Below are 19,931 nucleotides of genomic sequence, written 5' to 3'. Positions count from 1 at the left end.
AGAAGGTATGGATTTGCTGTTGGTTCTGCGGCAGTGTCATGTTCTGTATGGCTTGGATTCTATTATTTGTGAGATGTCGTAACCCCTGAGTTAGGCAGTGTCCCAAATATTTTACTCTGGATTGGCACGGCTGTAGTTTGTCCTTAGCAACCTTGTGTCCTGTGTGCGAGAGGTGAAGCAGCAAAAGTTTAGTATCATTTAAACATGACATAAACTAATCCGAACATAGCAATAAATTGTCCACATATTGAATTAGAACAGACCCATTGGCAGGTTGAAAAGATTGTAAACAGTCGTGCAAGGCCTGGGAGAAGATACTGGGGCTGTCTATGAAACCTTGGGGCAATCGTGTCCATGTGTATTGCACACCCCTGTATGTGAAAGCGAACAGGTACTGACAGTCAGGATGGAGAGGCACAGAGAAGAAAGCAGAACAGAGGTCAATGACGGTGAAATGGGTTGCATTGGGTGGGATCTGCATGAGAATGATAGCTGGATTTGGCACTATGGGAAATTGGCTCTCTACTACCTTATTAATACCTCTAAGGTCTTGTACCAGCCTATAACCCCTCCCACTACTCTTCTTTACCGGAAAGATGGGACTGTTGGCTACACTAGCTGTACGAACTAAAATTCCCTGTTGTAATAATCGCTCAATTATTGGATAAACCCCTAATTCTACCTCCTGTTTTAGTGGGTACTGGGGATTTTTTGGAACTTGCCTACCGCCTTTTAAATTCACCATTACGGGGCTTATGTTTGCCATTAATCCAGTGTCCTGTCCATCCTTGGTCTCCAAAGTGAATCTGGAATTTGGGATAACATTTGATCTACCTGGGATGGATTTTCATTTAAACTGGTCGAGTGATACATTATCCTTTGGGGAGTGTCCAACATATCCCTCACCTCGTGCGCAACTCTCTCTGGGATATCTAAAAATACACCATCAGGGGTACAATATATGACACATCCCATCTTACATAACAAATCCCTTCCCAGTAGGTTAGTAGGAGCTGCTGCTGCCAGGAGGAAAGAATGCCTGGTATGCAACGGCCCAATAGTAACCTCTGTGGATTTTGTTAAAGGATAATGTTGCACTTTACCTGTTACGCCCATTGCTGGTACTGTCTCGTTGGTTACCTGGGAGATTTTATCACTGACCTGGTCGCCCATTTGTCTACAAGAAAAGGATATTTAGTACCAGCTACAGCAACCATCATGACTGGCTCTTCCCTAGTACTTCCCGTTAACCTGACTATCTGTAGACTACAGGTATGACCTGACCCCTAGCGTTGACTCCCACTCTCCAATAAAGCATTAACGGGCACAATTGGAGCTGGTGCCTGTGTATATCCTTATGGGGATATCCAGGTACTCCCTGGTTTGGGGGTCCTACCCTTTTTGCATACAGTTCTTACTTACATGTCCTGGCTGGTTGCAATTAAAACACTTTCGTGGGTGAAGTGGATGAAAGGATTGTTGTGTGGGTTGAGCAGGAGAGAAAGGTGGTGGGTATGGGTAAGGATATTGAGGGAAAGGATATTGTGGGGAATATGGGGTTTGTGTATAATATGGGACCTGTGGCTGTGTGTGATAAGTGGGATAGGGCTGCGTTTGTGTTGGTGTGGGGTTAGTGAGGACGTGTACCTGTTCAGGTGTGAGTGCAGGTGTGGGTGCAGGCTGTGACGTTACCGTCATTCCTTCTAGAGCTTGAATACTGACAGCCATTAGTTTCTCGCTCTGGGTCTCTCTCTTTTTAGAGATGTTTTTGTCATGTTCAATTGCAGATTCTATGAAGGTGTCTATTGTGACTCCCCCCCAGCCAGGCTGTGAGGTCTGAACCCGGGTCTTTAGGTTCTCTTTAAGACCATCCATGAGTACAGTGACAATCATTCCCCTGTGGTGAGTGCTATCTTTAATATCTTCTAACCCAGTGTACTGGGTGATAGCCTGCAGAGCCCGGTCACAATAATCTTCTGCAGATTCATTCTCTTTCTGTTTTATGGTGAAGATTTTGTGCCAGTTAACTACTACTGGAAAATATATACCCAATTGAGTTACAATGCGGGAAATGTTATCTTGATTAATTCGGTCTGTTAAGGGAACGTCTCCATCCAATACACAATCCGTGATAAATTTTGTTACGTTGATATTGCATGGAAGACAAGCCCTTAACACTACTCGCCAATCTTTGTTAGTTGGCTCGTGGGAACTACCCAAATTTCTCAAAAATCTTTGACATTTGGCTAATTCCTTTTTGGGATCGGGGAAATCATTCATGATGGAATTTAGCTCCGCTCTTGTCCAAGGACAATGCTTTACTACTTCCCTTGTGTGCACTACTCCTTTCGCATCCACATTCCCATTCGGAACAGTTATTGTCCGGATGGGATGCAGACCGGCCGCAATGCTACCTTTGACCTTATTACCTGTCTGTTGCTGCAACGTATAGTATTAACAACTTCCTCTATGGGTGCAGAGGATGATAACACTTCCCGTGCTGCTATTGATGGAGATGGTGGTACCACTTGTGCTTGTCGTGGTACAGCATCTAACATGTGTACAGCATGGGAAATGGCAGACATAACATTTTCCTTATGGTTACTTAAGTTAGGGTACAAATTGCTTGTTACGTTTTTATGTTTTTTTTCAATAACTGTACCTGCACCCCCATCCACATAAGGTGGTGGTGGTGCGCGTGAACTACTGGCAATAGCTTCCGCAACGCTACCTTACTGCACGTGCGCGCCGTTTTGCGGCTCGCACGCATTGCAATTTAGCGCCGTGGGTGTACTTTCTGGCAATGCGTTCGCAACGCTAGTTTGCGTCGCTTGTACATTTTTAAGCCACGCATCCCCTTCATGCTGCCGCAATTTTAACTCAAGAACGCATCAGGCTGATGTGATCTCGGACATTATTCAATACATCTTTATCAAAACTACCAATTCTGGGAAACGGCCTAACACTCCTCATCGTTATCTTAAACCATACGTCGCAATACCTTATTACACAAGCACTGTACTTAGTATGCATAATACGACGGGCCGATCCAAGCGGCGCTTCCATTAGCAGCACATCATTGTCTAACATCTCTATTGTTTGCGTGGCTCCCATCTTGGGACAACTCCTACGTTTTTCAATAAAGATTTAAACTGGTGAAAGACAGTCAAGATACTTTCACTTACCTGCGGACACCTTGGAAAAAGGGTGTATCCATGAACCCTATGGAAGACCTCTAGATGCCTCCACTCACCTATGGAAGAAAGGCCGCTTCCACTCAGCAATCCCTTTTTGAGTACTTTCCAACTGCAAGGGGGCAGGTGATTTTGTCCACCCTCTCACCAGTTCACAATCATAGTTTATCCCAAAACTATGCGGTTCAATTATACTGCTCAAATAAGCCTAATAGATCACACACACTGATTACTGAATACTATAATCACACTGGGAGCCGAACCCTAACAAAAATAACAACCCATACACCTGCCTTGTGTAAAGTAAACGGTAAGCTGCTACCGAGTACCAGGCCAACTCCTGCGCCTAGCACTTAAGGGTCCTACGATACCCTTAACATTTAGGTCCCGTGTTACACCCTAAACAAATACTCACAGTTCCACACTTTTTTCCTGTGCAGTAAAATACACGTTAACCCAGTTATTGGCAACAGTTGATAAAGTAAACTCAACGGCTTTGTTTAAACACGTGGCAGCACAACCAGAAATACGTATACGCTATTGTGTGACTAGTCGCATACACAAGAATGCGACTACTACACAACCGTATGACATACCCTTAGCTGTGTACGCAAAAGTGCGTCTCTGCTGGGCGCGCAAAAATGCGACTCAGCCGCGTACGCAATACTGCGGCACCCTTTTTAGCGTGAAATTCTATCAACAAAGGAAAACAAACTTTTTCCTTTCTTGTCCCTGGATTCTAGTCAGGGTACCTTGATTCACACGATAACGGGTAGCGATTTCTCAGCATCAAGTGTTTGCAGGTAAACTGCGTGTGGCCACACTCCACCCTTTGGTGAGATATCAATAACCGTATGTTTATCGCGTGAATAGGTAAGTGACCTCACTCTACGAGTCCCCAACTAAGGATTCTGAATTTAAACCTCTATATGCTCCTGCCTATACCTTCTAAAACCTGCCTATACCTTCTAAAATTGATGCTATTTGTGTACGCAGTCATACAGTAAATAAATACCCTCAGACTTTGAGAAAATGTGTTTCCAATGCACTAGGTATATTATTCAAGCAAAGTACAGATAGTTACACGCTGTGATCTAAATACAATTTAACGCAAAGAAATTATACAGACCCAAGATACAGTTATACATACGCACGTGCTCTGGGACCAGATTTCCGGCATCAACAAGAAACCCCCATCAACAGCATCAGCATGAAGACTGAAGACTGGAGTCAGAACACACATATATATACCCTTACAGAAATAGACTATACAATAGAGAGGTTTGTTGCAATCCCATTGGTTCTCCATCACTGTGCTTCTTAAAGGACATTTAACAGGTCGATTCAAATGGACACAGACTAGCCTCCGACAGCCTTTTGTCTCCATTTTCCCGCCTCATGCAAACCTAAGCTGTTAATTTTACAAAGTACATTTTGGTGTTTTAACTCTCTATGGTCCATAAGTTGAGAAGCTATGGAACCTTTTTACGTGAATGTGCAGTGTGTAAGTATTAGTGGTTTGGGAAAAGACGCTAGTTAACTTGGGGCAGATGCGTGCGCACGAAGCTAATAAACAGCGTTTGCATGCAGGATATTATGCATTCGCTAATGTGCAACATGTTAACAGCGCAACTGTGTGTATTAATGTGTGTATGGGGTATGGTAAAATATGCGATCGCAAGATGCTAATAATAGCATCGCCATATGTACTTAAGTGTGAGTTTAGCTAAAATGGCGCTGAGTGGCCATTCGCAAAATGGCGTCTCGCAGATCTAATTTTCAAGATGGTGTCTTGCGGCCATTCGCAAGATGGCGTCGTTTCAATCTAATTTTGAGCTGATCTTGTCTCAGCCAATTATACAGCTTTGACAACTGTATATATAGGTACTACACACATTTGATATTGATCACTACTTGATATCGGGACATTTTTCTAGCGCCGATCCTAGACATCAATTCACCTGGTGATGTATACATAGCAAGCAATGGGTTTGTATCACACTCAGCAGGCGAGTGCTGTGATGTTGTTGTATTGATTTAACAGTTATTGGTGCATTTTTCTTCCTATATAAGGCAAATAGCCCATGGTGAAAATCATTATGCTGTGATTGAAACGGATGATGGGCATATTACCATGATATCCATTTTTTCTTTATACAAAAGTGAATGCTGATTCTTTTAAGTACTACTAGAATAGGTGAGTGTGATAATGTTTGTTTCTGGACATTGCACCACTGGATTATATTCAGGGGCGCCGAGAGGGGGGGAGAGCGGGTACAGATTACCCGGGCCCGGGCTTCCTGAGGGGCCCGGTGGGGGCCCGGGTCCGGCGCCGCTCCCCCTCCCTCACAGCAGCCCAGCACACAGCGTGTGCTGAGCTGCAGTGGAGACTGCTCGTGGCTGTTGAGCAGCAGCCACAGCAGTCTCCTATGCCTGTGGGGGGGAGCGATCACACTGATCGCGCCCCCCCTGGCTTTGTGCCGGGCTTTTTTCCGAGAAGGGGGCATGGCCACGCCTCCCACGATTAGGCCACGCCCCCTATTACCTGGGCCCGCCGCAGCTCTCAGCGGGCCTGATTATATTATATCATACATTGTGCTACTGTCAGCTGCCTTTCTTCTTTTTTTGTGACTATACATATATTATTATATCACATTGTGTCAGTCTGTAGAAGTCACTGTACACAGTGCTTCATTTGGGTACCAAATATAGTCAGATATTGACCTTAAATAGTTCCCATTTTAAACATTTCCAGTGGCAAAATCCAGGAAAACACTGTGTTCTTTCCTTTTATTTTGCTGCATAAAGTGTACGTAATATTCCCCAGGTGACTTCTGTATTTCCTATGGAAATTCTCAACTTGCAGTGTGGATTCTGATGTACTGTATTATCTGAATAAGTCTGCCTGGATTCTTGTGATGGTGTTGAACACAAAAAAATACACGCAGAGGCTTTTTTTGGAGTTTCAAAATGATGGTACTTTTAAATAAGCACCATATACATAATGTACGTTTTGCTTTATTACCTGCAAATGTCGCCATCTGGATCTGCAAAGGTGAAAGATGCAACTGGATTCTTCATCAAATCTGCAATAAAGTTGGACTTTGGAGACGCACAAAAGAATGGAATGCCAGTACTGTTATCCACAGGACCATCACTGGTTAACAGAACCTGCCCAAATGGCATTTCTGGGATCTGTCAAAGGAAAGGACACAGGAATCACATCTATTCATAGTTTAATCCTTTATAAAATATTTAACAGGAAGAAAAATTGATTTGCAAAATACAGCTGGAAAAACTTGAAGACTCTGGACTACGTTTTACACTTTATCTTTAATACAGAAACACCTTTTATAAATCCCAATTGTTTTCCACAATAATGACTATGAACGATAAGACCATCAAATATGTGCATACCTCCCAACATGACCCATTCCAGGAGGGACAAAATGCTCTGATCCTGGACTTCCCTCTTAGGGCTGAATTCAATTATCCGCGAAAAGTCAAGACTGGCGAAAAGCGCGATGTATTCGCCTCATTCGCTTGTTTTGAGGCGAAGCTTTTGCCTGCTTACTCATGCGCGCACCCGCTTTATGGCTGAATGCAGCGAATAGCGGAACTGGCGAAAAGGTCGTTTTTTAATGGGGACATCCATCTGTACCCCCAATAAAGCCTAACTCACCTAGGGAATCAATATAGAACTGTATTATTAGCCATAATAAAAGTATTTAGGGAACTTATTTTGAGTCAAAGTGCTGTTTTATGCATATTTGCATAAGTGTGGGAAAATGATATTAAGCAATGTCTTTTATGAAAATAATTGCTGTGCTTAAATTGGGGGTACATGTAAATAGGTACTAGTGTATTTTGGGGTTTGCAAAGTGCAGAATAAAATAATGTTAAAAATACCCCTTCTGCATCCTCCTGCTATCCTAAAACACCTGTCCCATCCATACAGCATCCCAAAATACCTATCCCAGTACTTAAGCCCCATTTTCCAACACTATTTTGAATTTTTGCCCCCAAAATTAAATTTTTATTGGGGGGTGAATTAAGATAATTTTGTAATTTCTTTTGCCTAATTAGTCATTAGGGGAGTGCCCAAAGGGTCCTGAACCAAGTTCCCACATTTGTACCCCAAAATATAAATTTAGCACTTTTTTTCTCCTGCCTTTTCCTGGAGAAACTTTTTCGCCTGGTTTTGCCTATAGAGTTTTCGCCTAGGCGTAACCGTCCTGGAATTGATTCTGGCGATAATGCGAAAACATGCGAAAACCGTGCATTGGCGAAAACTTTTCGCCAATCACGGCTTTTCGCTTCTAATTGAATTCGGCCCTTAGTCTATGATTGCTGTCACCTGTGTTGAAACACTTTTATCAATTAACTAGTTCAACACAGGTGACTGCAATAATAAATTAAGAGGGAAGTCCATGAACGCCTAGAGCAGTCGCGTATCTATAATGTGTGCAGTGTGCGGAGCACATGGGCCCCCGGGTCCAGGGGGCCCCCGCATCATACACCCTGCACCCATATTTTTATAAACTTACCTGTCCGTGGTCCCCGCGTCGGGTATCAGCGCTGCTCAGAACACCGGAAAATGGCCACTGCGGCCATTTTTCCAGTATTCTGCGCATTCGCAGTAGACTCCAGGCACACTCTAGTGCCCAGAGTCTAATGCGCATGCACAGAATGCCGGAAAATGCCCGCCTCGGCCATTTTTCCGGCGTTCTGCGCATGCGCAGTAGACTCCCGGCACACTCTAGTGCCCGGAGTCTATTATGGCTCCGGTGGCTGACCAGTCGAATCAGTCGGCTGCCAACCACCAAGGAGAGAGGAGGGGGCCCCGCAAGGGGAGTGCACACGGGCCCCCTCCTCTCTTAAGATGCTCCTGGCCTACAGCCATCTTTTAAGGCCCCTATACATCTGCGATGTAAATTCCCCAATCCCCATAAGCCAGGGATTGCCGATCCCGATCAAAATATGATCAGGATCAGCAAATCTGGAATTGTTAACATGAAGAATGTTACCGATTCCCCAACGGATCGGTGACCATCAAAGGTAGCGATCAGCATTTCCGACCAGCAGTTCGGGTCTGATTAGGGAAATGGGGTAATGACCGGCAGATGTAGGGGGCCCATTCTCGTAAGTGCCTGGGGAATTTGAGAACATTAGCTGGAGTACAGAGAAATCTTGTAAGTAATTTATAACTTATTAGTTTGACAACTAGAGCTGCTCAAACTGAGTTAGGTGCCCAAATAAGTTCTGCTTGTGTCCTTACTTTTAAATACAGCTTATGAGCTTCTCAACATCTCTTTTAAAAGTTGAAACAAAAACTTCCCTCATTGTTACTTACTGTTACTGTACTATCAGTAATTGATGGCATAACTGACAAGGGAGTATGAGGTAAGAGAGTTTATTCAAAACAAGAGGCAGCATAACTTTGCTTCTTCTATCAGAGGTACATGTGTAACACTATGGACATGATGTAATTTCCTTTTCAAGTATTTAGTATAGTGCCAGTCTAATATTGTAGTCCTCATCCAAAATTCATTATTTGGAAGTGGCTAGGAGCTGAAAACAAAGTCTAGTCCATTGAGAACTTGGGATACATTTAGTAAAGATCTTCTGAACAGAAATAAAAGGCAAGTGGCAGAAAATTCAACGACATATGGAACAAATATAAAATATAAAAGCAGTACATTCATCTGTCTATCATGATATATTGCTATACTGACCAACCAAAACCATAATAAATTAACCCTGTAGAGTAGCTTCTTGATCTTCAACCCTAGTTGTTCTATAGAGCTCACAGATCCAAATGTCATTGGTTTCCATCATTTCGTAATTTTCCATAAAGGCAATTTGCAAACGGCTATCTGAAGTATGGCCACATCTGAGTGAGTAGACTGATGATTTTTTTTGATACTCTCCACTTTGATGAAAGATATGAGCTATCTCTGATCTGAAGGCTTCCCTTAATTCCTGGGACAGGAGGTTAGAGATAATTCTCAAAGGCATCCACCACGCAGTTGATGCTGTAGAACAGCGGTGGCCAACTCGCGGCTCTCGAGCCGCATGCGGCTTTTTAGGTTTTGAGTTGCTCCTCTCACTGTGTGAACGCTGACCTCTGAAGCGATCAGTGGTTAAAGAAGCCTCTGATCGCTTCAGAGGCCAGCGTTCCCAGTGATGAGTGATGTGAGGAGCCTGCCCTGCACGCCTGCTGGATCTAGTTAGATCCAGTCAGAGGCAGCGGCTGCAGGAGCAGAAGGCAGAGCGGTCAGGTAAGTACTGGGCTGGGGGCACTGCTTAAGGAGCACTACTTTAGGGGGCACTGCATATGGGGCAAAACTATAGGGGGCACAAATACAGGTGGCACTGCATAAGGGGCAAAACTATAGGGGGACACTGCATAAGGGGCACAAATACAGGGGTACACTGCATAAGGGACACAACTACAGGAGAACACTGCATAAGGGACACAGCTACAGGGGGATCTGCATAAGGGACACAACTACAGGGGGAACTGCATAAGGGGCACAACTACAGGAGGCACTGCATAAGGGGCACAACTACAAGGGGTACTGCATAAGGGGCATAACTACAGGGGGCACTGCATAAGGGGCACAAATACAGGGGGCACTGCATAAGGGGCAAAACTACTGGATGCACTGCATAAGGGGCACTACTGCCTGAGAGCCAGGGGGGGGGAGGAGGCAGGCAGCCTGAGAGCTGGGGGGATGGTGTCTGCTTTCATGCTTATGGGAGCAGAGTAGGGCTGTTGACATAACTCTGGGGGGTGGGGTGGGGGTGGCTGGAGTGACACATGAGGGGCTGCTGCAGTGGCATGAGGGGGCTGCAATGTCACATGAATGTGGGCTAGAATGGCAAGGGAGGGGGCTGGAGTGACACATAGGGGAGCTGAAGTGTGTATTATGCAAATCTTGCTTTTTCAATGTATTTATGTGGTTCTGTATTTCAATATGTATTTTATGTTGATTTGGTTTTTAAAATTATTTTATGTGGATCTGGCTTGTTTCTGTGTATTTTATGTGAACGTGACTTTTTCAATGTATTCTATATTGCTCTGGCTTTTTATTTCACTTCAACACTGAAAAAATTATATTGGGAAGATTATGCAAGTTATGTATTTTCAATGTGCTGGGCTCGCCCCCAGTGTGACTAAAAATGGGGGTGTGACACAAAGTCATGCTCCTGCAAATGCCATATCAAAGGCATGTGCGCACAAAAATGGGGCGTGGCCTTGTGGCAGCTAGACCGCTAGTCAGCCCAGGCCGGGGATCCCTGGAGAGCTGGGGACCCCCCTCAAAAAAGTGTCCCCCTCTCCATGACACCCCAGGTTGATAGCCCGGGGCTATCCCCGCCAAAACGCTGGACACACACACCGTGACAGTATATGTTTATTAAACATACATGCACTCACACATGTACACACACATACATGTACACATACTCACCTATCCCTGTAGCTATCGGTCTACTTCTCCGGTAAGTTATCAACAAGGGACCTGTGAAAAAAAACTATACTCACCATCTCCTATGCAAGGTTCTGTCCTCTTCGTTCCAAAGTAAGCATCCCACGGACTTGGCAAAAAAACCCCCGAAAATCGCGAACCACGTACTTAAGTACCGTTCAATAGAACGGTACTCACCGAATGTCAGCTTAGCGGTGGGATATCACCATGGAAACCCCGCCGCTAAACGTTCATTGGCTGAGAGAGGTCATCCCCCCATCTCTCAGCCAAGGAACAGCTCCCTCCATTGTAGTCAATGGTGGGAACCGCAGGGTAAACTTTAATAACCCTGCGGCTCTCCATTGACTACAATGGAGGGAGCTGTTCATTGGCTGAGAGACGGGGGATGACCTCTCTCAGCCAATGAACGCTTAGCGGTGGGTTTCCATGGTGAACAGTACTTCAGTTCGTTGGTCCGCGTTTATCGGTTTGTTTTTTTGCCAAGTCCGTGGGATGCCTACTTCGGAACGAAGAGGACAGAACTTCGCATGGGAGAAGGTATGTTTTTTTTCACAGGTAACCCTATGCATACTTTACCGGAGAAGTGGACCGATAGCTACAGGTATAGGTGAGTATGTGTACATGTGTGTGTGTATGTGTGAGTGCATGTATGTTTAATAAACTTATACTGTCACGGTGTGTGTGTGTCCTGTATTTTTTTTTACCATTTCTTTATAGGTGAACTACACATACCAGCGGCACCTTAATGCCCCGCATGCTGGTACTTGTGGTTCACCAAGTACCAGCATGCGAGGGAGGCTTGCTGGGACCTGCAGTTCTACTTGTAAAGACAATGGTGTTCATTCTATTATTTACACCACACCACTCAACCCGCCACCCACCGCCCAGGGGTGGCGGGGATAGCCCCGGGCTATCAGCCTGGGCCTGGGGTGCCCTGGAGAGAAGGACCCCTTTATTGGGGGGGTCCCCAGCTCTCCAGGGATCCCCGGCCTGGGCTGACTAGCGGTCAGGGCTGATGCTGCGGCTGGGGGGCCCGGTGAAAGGGGTGCCCCTGACTGTGGCATCAGCCCCCCGGTAGAAAAAGTTCGGTGCTGGTTCTGGAAGATACAGGGGAACCCTACTAATTTTTTTCCCCTGTTTTTCCAGAACCAGGACCGGATCAGAGTCCAGTGCTGGTTGTTCAGAATACGGGGGACCCCTACGTAATTTGTCCCCCGTATTTTGGCAACCAGGGCAGGTTCTGACTAGCCCGGTGCTGGTTGTGCTTAAGTACGGGGGGACCCCTACGTTGCTTGTCCCCTGTATTTTTTGCACACCCAGCACTGGGTCACTAATGCCGGGGCTGGTTGCTCTTTTTTGGGGGGCACGCCATTTTTTTTACACAAAGTTTTTTTTTCTTTTACCGCTGCAGCACAGACGGGTCTCACTGATTTGTCAGTGCTCTGTGTCAATGACACAGATGCAAGTAGCACAGATTTCCTGCTCCATGCGTGCATCTGTGTCATTGAAATACACAGCAGCACAGACAGGTCTCACTGACCCATCCGTGCTCTGTGTCAATCATGTAGCACGGATCTCCCGTGTTGTGCAGTGTCCCATAAAGGCTGTAGTCCTAGAGGGGTGCTGTAGTGTTGTCCAGGGGGTGATCTGTGTTTGTGAATTGTGTGCACAGTAGCCGCACGTGCATCAACAAAGTAACGCTAAGCGTGCACCTGTGTCATAAGTAAAGGGCCAGCTGGCTTGTCCATTGAAGGGTGCTGTAACCCCCAAAGTGCACTACAAACAAAATAAAAAAAATATTTTCTGTGTTTGTGAATTGTATGCACTGTGGCCGCACGTGCATCAACAAAGTAGCGCCAAGCGTGCGCCTGTGTCATAAATCAAGGGCTGGCTGGCTTGTCCGTTAAAGGGTGCTGTAACCCCCAAAGTGCACTCCAAAAAACCCACATTTTTTTGTGTTTGTGAATTGTGTGCGCAGTAGCCGCACGTGCATCAGCAAAGTAACGCCAAGCGTGCGCCTATGTCATAAGTAAAGGGCTGGCTTGCTTGACCGTTAAAGGGTGCTGTAACCACCAAAGTGCACTCCAAACTAAATAAAAAAATATTTTCTGTGTTTGTGAATTGTGTGCACTGTGGCCGCACGTGCATCAACAAAGTAGCGCCAAGCGTGCGCCCATGTCATAAGTAAAGGGCCAGCTGGCTCGTCTGTTAAAGGGTGGTGTAACCCCCAAAGTGCACTCCAAACAAAATAAAATATTTTTTTCTGTGTTTGTGAATTGTGTGCACTGTGGCTGCACGTGCATCAACAAAGGAGCAGCGCCAAGTGTGCGCCTGTGTCCCATAAGTAAAGGGCAGGCTGGCTTGTCCGTTAGAGGGTGCTGTAACCCCCAAAGTGCACTCCAAACAAAATAAATTATTTTCAGTGTTTGTGAATTGTGTGCACTGTGGCCGCACGTGCATCAACAAAGTAGCGCCAAGGGTGCACCCGTGTCACAATTAAAGGGCCAGCTGGCTCGTCTGTTAAAGGGTGGTGTAATCCCCAAAGTGCACTCCAAACAAAATAAAAAATTTTTTTCTGTGTTTGTGAATTGTGTGCACTGTGGCTGCACGTGCATCAACAAAGGAGCAGCGCCAAGCGTGCGCCTGTGTCCCATAAATCTGTTAAAGGGTGGTGTAACCCCCAAAGTGCACTCCACAAAAAATAAACAATTCTTTTTTTTCTGTGTTTGTGTGCGAAATGTATGCACAGTAGCTGCACGTGCATCAACACAGCAGCAGCGCCAAGCGATCGCCTGTGTCATAAGTCAAGGGCCGGTTTGGACATCTGGTCCGGACTGAAGGATGTGCCAACAATTTCTGTCAAGTTTACTGTCACTGCATATGATACTGTCACCATTGACAGAATGGTGGAGGATTACATCAGTGACAGCATCCAAGTATGCATGTCAGACAGTTCGTTCCTGTACTGGCAGGAAAAAGAGGCAATTTGGAGGCCCCTGTACAAACTGTCTCTATTTTACCTGAGTTGCCCCCCCTCCAGTGTGTACTCCGAAAGAGTGTTTAGTGCAGCCGAGAACCTTGTCAGCGAAAGGCGTAGGAGGTTGCTTCCACAAAATGTGGAGAAGATGATGTTCATAAAAATGAATTTTCAACTCTTCCAGGGAGACCAGCCTCCAGAACGTACAGAGGGACCTGTGGTGGTGGATTCCAGCGGGGACGAATTAATACTCTGTGAGGATGAGGATGTACACAACACTGAAGAGGGTGAGGAATCAGTGGATGAGGAGGATGAGGACGACATCTTGCCTCCGTAGAGCCAGTTTGTGCAGGGACAGATTAATTGCCAGCTTGTTTTGTGGGGGCCCAAACGAACCAATCATTTCAGCCACAGTCGTGTGGCAGACCCTGGCGCTGAAATGTTTGGTTTGTTAAAGTGTGCATGTCCTGTTTATACAACATAAGGGTGGGTTGGAGGGCCCAAGGACAATTCCATCTTGCACCTCTTTTTTTTCTTTGCATTATGTACTGTTTGGGGCCTAGTTTTTCAAACTGCCATCCTGTCTGCCACTGCAGTGTCACTCCTAGATGGGCCACGTGTTTGTGCCACCAACTCGTGTCGCTTAGCATAGTCATCCAGCTACCTCGGTGCAACCTTTTGGACATAAAAACACTATTGTGAGGTGTGAGGTGTTCAGAATAGACTGGAAATGAGTGGAAATTAAGGTTATTGAGGTTAATAGCATAGGAGCAGAAAAACCCACAAATTCTGTGATTTTAGCTGTTTTTATGCTTTTAAAAAAAATATACAGATCCAAAACACAAAATCCAGAACCCAAAACACGGAAGGGAGGTTTTGGCAAAACCAATCCAGATTCAAAACAAAAAGAAAGATCCAGATCCAAAACCAAAACACAAAGCACGAAAAGTGGCCGGTGCACACCCCTAACTTATATTAATTTATGAATTCCAGTGACGTCCATGCAGCCACCCATAGTGCAGTTACAGATCATAGGAACAATCACTGATTCAGCGCACTGTCCTACTGACATTTATAGTTAGTAATATGAAGATGGTAGAAAACTGTGTCCAAAGTTAAGATCAGAAATTAATTAAAGAGGATGGACCAGAGACAGCAACCTAGATTAAAGTTAATTCCCAGGATTAATTAAGAATTATCAGCAAACATAATCAGAGTTAATGCCGGGGTCTTGAAACACTTTAAAACCAAATAGTATCAGCAGTGTAGTCAGGGGTAATGCGAGGAGTTTGGTACACTTGGAAGCCAGTGAATTATCAGCATGTATGATCAGCCTTACTAGTCAAGGTGCCAAAATTCATAAACGAATAAAAAACTATAGCATGTTCTTGTACACTTGTAAATTATAGAGTTGTCAGCAAGCGTGGTGATGGCTTATGCCAGGAGATTTTTGTACTTGTAAATTAGGGAGTTTTCAGCAAGCAAGGTAAGGGACACGTTCAGTACACTTGTGGTCAATCTAATGCACACTAGGTAATGCTAGACACCAGAAAATGGACACAATATTCTGGCAATGCTGAAGCCAGTTTGATAGGTTATATTCTCATATTGAACTATTGTGTATTATTGCACTGTCTCATTCTTTATTGCAACATCTTGTTAATGATGTAGAAATACTGGACTCTTATGCGAGGTACACACCTTACTAACGCAGCAGCCAGCTGACCTTCCTGCCGTCGGTGCGACCGATTTGGCAAGCATACACACTTACCAATCAGTTGCTTGATATGTCTGGCCAGATATCACAACTGGGTGGGCATTTAAATTTGCCCGGCCAGTTGTGATGTCATTGTTGCTTGTTCCTGTGGCCAGCATAACCGGTCGGGTGGTCGCCTGAAAACACAGACAGATGTGTATCTTACAGATATATTGCATCTGCTGTGCTGCATGGCCAGTGTGATATATCTGTGAACACACAGATATATCGTGTGTACACACCCACAGATCCTCTGAACAATATATCGTTTGTTGACTGTATCATATAGTGTGTACCCTTTATTAAAGCATAACCAAACTGGTTATACCCAGTGGCGTCCCTCCCCGCGGTGCCACCCGGTGTGGGGAGGGATGATGTGCGCACAACTTATCCGCGCACCGCAGAAAAGGGGGTGTGGCCACATGGGGAGGGGGCGTGGCCATGCGGCCCGAACCACCCTGCCTATTACTTAGGGTGGGAAGGTACAGGAGGTCCCTGGGCGGAATTCAATTCTTTCCAGCTCCTATCGCGCCCGACGGAGCTATTCAATTCTTGCTCCTGTCGGGCACGATGAGCTGCCAGTGCTACATTTCAGCTCGCAGCCCCTGGGGGATGAGAGCTGAAATGTGTGAAAAGTGACATGTTTGAGCGCCCAAACATCTCTTTTCGCGATCGCGCCCAGCACTTTGGTCGGGTTTAGCTGCTTTACGCAGCTAAACCTGACCTCTATGGGCGCGATCAGCACGAAAATCTTGAACAATTGCATAGCGGCCCGCGATCGCCTGTCACTTTAGACGGGAGATGCGGGGTGCGAAAACAATTGAATTCCGCCCCCTGTGTTGAGTGCTGGACGGATCACTCAGTGACAGGAGCCGAGTTCTGCACTTAATGCTGCAGTGCAGCACCCGGCTCTTGTCAGTGAGGGGGAGTGACACCCGGGTGCGGTCCGCACCCCCCTTGTGACGCCACTGGTTATACATTATAAGGGGTTGTGCTTAATTGCTATGCTTTGTGACTAATGTAGGCAGAGATCGGTTATAACTGTTTTAGGCTGTATGAGATGGACACTTTCATGGTTATTTTGGCTTCTCTATGTAGTGGACATGAATGAGGTTAATTCTGACATTAGCAGTTCTATAAAGTGGACATAGGTTTGTACAAGATGGACATGAGGAATGGGTGTATTATGAAATGAGTGCACGCAACCAAATGTAAATGAAGCCTCATACCACCCACCCCGCACCCAGAGATTTATACTATTACCAAAATTCTATTTTTACCTGCAGACGAGAAACTCTGATCTATTATATCTTTACCGCATTGGCACAGCTTGGTGGCCAGTGCACAGCCTCCTATACAGCACCATTCTACCAGGCATAGATTTGTGGTCTCTACAGATTTGATGTGTCAAAAGAATAATACTGTAGTTAACCCAGGGCCTGATTCAGATTTTGGAAGTAGCGGGCTTGTGAAAATACACTAATGACTTAGCTAATCAGGCCTACAATACTTAAAATCGCAATAACATTTAAATATTCCTTTCAACTTCATCCTTTATAGGAGATTTCTATATTAACTATAGGTAGAAACACTTGGAAATAGTGTCTCTGTAAATTACATAATCATCAAAATCCGTCTGTTGACATTTCATTTTCTAGATTTTCTAGACTTTCTAGATAAAAGATAAAAATGACACATATGATGTACACTAGACAGTACTGTCTTGCAGATGAATTATCAGTAATTAGTCATGGTATCCAAACAGTTGGTAAAGACTACTTACTTGCAGTTTGGACTATTCCCTTGTTCTGTAACAATTCTGTTACTTTGCTGTACACTGTGTGACTGATACAGAGCTAGTTCATATGCACTGTTGTACACGTCAGGATGTGACCACCCTGCGTGTGCCTGTTTTTCTACTAGTCATCATAAATATGACGCAAATGCACCTGTCGTATACTAGGTATAAAAGATATACCTCCAAACTAGTGTATTCTCACCTATGTTTCGTTCTGCATAACCCACAATTGTGTGAATAAGCCCTCCCTGAACTTTGCCCATGTGATAGCGCTCATAATATGTATGACCATGCATCACCAATACTTTTCTGCATCCATTTTTAAAGTATGTACATTGCAAATTCACGCAGGATACACTCTTTAAATGAGCGTATGTTCAACTCTGCAATAGCTCCTGTAAAGGTGGGTACATACCTAGCAGATATATCTATAGATGATGGTCGTTCATACACACTGAACGACCATCATCTTCCAGGCAGCCGCAGGTCCCACTGGCCTGGGGGGCGGGTCTGTGGTGTGTCCGTCCCCTCCCCGCAGCTACCGCTGCATGTGTAGGGGTGATTGGCAGACCGCCCGTACACATTGCCCGATGGACAAATATATCTGCAGATGCCATCAGCTGTGCAGCACAGCCGATGTGATATGTCTGTGAACGACGACATTCACAGACATATCGCTGGTACACACTAGCTGACGGGCACCGGATATATTGGCTGATCAGCTGATCGGCCAATATATCTGTCAGTGTGTACCCAGCTTAAGAGCTATTTACAATATATATATGAAGGGGTGCAGAATTTATATCTAATCATGTCCATCTATGCTCTAAGCGTCATGTCCTCGTGTCAGCATAATGAGTGTTGCTTATACCTCTCTTAGGTGTGTTTTGATCATTATAAATATCTGGAACTACCTAAACAGTAAATAGGAGTTTTGAACCCATGGTAAAGGCATGTATAGAACTAAATCAGTCCTACTACAATTGACATTAAGGGGGAGATTTATCAAAACTAGACAAGTGAAGAAGTTGCAAATACTGTAGCAACCAATCAGATTATATTATTTATTTATCACATTTTGTAAAATGATAGCTAGAAGCTGATTGGTTGCTATGGGAAACATTAGTCCTCTTTAGAAGATTTGATATTCTCCCTGTCTAGGTGTGTAGTCCATACATTCTTTACACTACAGCAGAGGTTCCCAAACTTTTTAGAACCACGGCGCCCTAGAGTATCAGAACTGTTTTCACGGCGCCCTAAGCCAAACATTTGTTGTTGAGAAATTCAGAAAAAATTTAGTAAAGTAGTAAAGAAAAGTAAATTGTACGTAACCGTCATCCTTAGGGTCAGTTATGTGGTGGTGGACAGGTTTGAGCTTCTGTTTGTCCACATATTTACATTATATTGACCATAAATAATTTGATTTGTTGCTGGACCACCAACCTGAGGCACACCTGTAAGTGTCCTGAGGCACCCCAGGGTACCACGGCGCACAGTTTGGGAACCACTGCATTACAGTATATCAGAAAGGCTACATATTTCAGGCAACATATCACTGTAGGCAGATAAAACAAACTCTAGCAGATGCAGCCTAGACAGACAGACAGATTAGATAGATATTGTCTCAATTTGAACACCCAGACAATAGGGCTTATACATTGCATGACAGATGCACATCCAATATGGCAATTAATCTGTACAATGCACACTCAGTAACATTACACTTCTAGTATATAATGGGCACTTACCATCTCCTGGTTGGAAATAGTTGCCAGTATGCCCCATTTGCTTTTATGGGCTAATATTCGAGCATATGTGGCCAGCTTGTGCTGAAGGGCAGCTGCAGGAGAAGGTGGGCTCTCAGTCACTGTACTGCTTTCTCTTTTGTATGAGAACATCCTTGATGGTGAAGAAATCTGTTTGTTCATGTCAGGCTCTGGCCTGGTCTTTGTTTCTGTACCCTCCTTGTAAGCTGAACCTGGGTAGCTTTGCTTCCACATGCTAATTGTATCTTCTAGCAGTGCTGGCAAAGCATCCTCAGTGGAGGAGCTGTCCAATTCTTCTTCTACTTCATTTGTAACTGACCATGACACCGAGTTTAAAATCACATAACCTTGAGCATATGACAGCAACGTGCACCCAAACATCCATAATAGGCAGGATGCATGAGCAGTTGTTTTGCAATTGAAGCAAGATACAGACATTTTGAGGCTGGCAAATGATGCCAGTGGAATGTATTGCTAAGCTTAGGAGGTTTCCCACTGCAAGGCTGTGAGTGCCATCTGCTGGCCAAATTTGAAGTTTAAATGGATTTCATGATACTTTTAGGGCAAATGAGTTAAGATTTGCAGTAGGCCAAAATAAATATTGTGTACCTGTATCATATAATGCTCCCAATAAAAGATAACATTACTTATATTAAAGGCAATTTGGCTGCATGCATACTCACCTGTAGCACTAAAATGTCCAGTGATAAGCTGTAAACTTATCTTCTAGGGCAGTGATTTTCAAACTTTTTTAACTGGAGGCACACTACACAAGATCTTAATATTGCTGAGGCACATCATTCGGCGATGCGGCGTGCGCGACCTTGGAAAAAACATACATATTGGCTCCCACATAAAAAAACCACATACATTGGCCCTCACAGGAATAAAAGGCAATAAATTGGCCCCCACAGTAAAAATTAACACTGGCTGGCCCCCACAGAAAC

General features: G+C 44.8%; 1 protein-coding gene across 1 annotated transcript in view; it reads right to left on the bottom strand.

Moving 5' to 3' along the window:
- CREG2 (cellular repressor of E1A stimulated genes 2) overlaps positions 1-19,422 on the bottom strand; it is a 56,464-nt gene extending 37,042 nt beyond the window's left edge. Inside the window, exons 1-2 of the mRNA XM_088454180.1 lie at positions 18,967-19,422; positions 6,220-6,389 (exon numbers count right to left, since the gene is read on the bottom strand). Of these exons, the coding sequence (XP_088310306.1) occupies positions 6,220-6,389; positions 18,967-19,422 (626 nt within the window). The remainder of the gene's footprint in view (positions 1-6,219; positions 6,390-18,966) is intronic.
- Positions 19,423-19,931: the final 509 nt, after the last annotated feature.

This window comes from Taudactylus pleione, unplaced genomic scaffold (genome assembly GCF_031769625.1).
Source record: "Taudactylus pleione unplaced genomic scaffold, aTauple2 ptg000609l, whole genome shotgun sequence".
Lineage (NCBI taxonomy): Eukaryota > Metazoa > Chordata > Amphibia > Anura > Myobatrachidae > Taudactylus > Taudactylus pleione.
The sequence above is the reverse complement of the archived record's forward strand: the minus strand, read 5'-3'. Positions and strand labels throughout refer to the sequence as shown.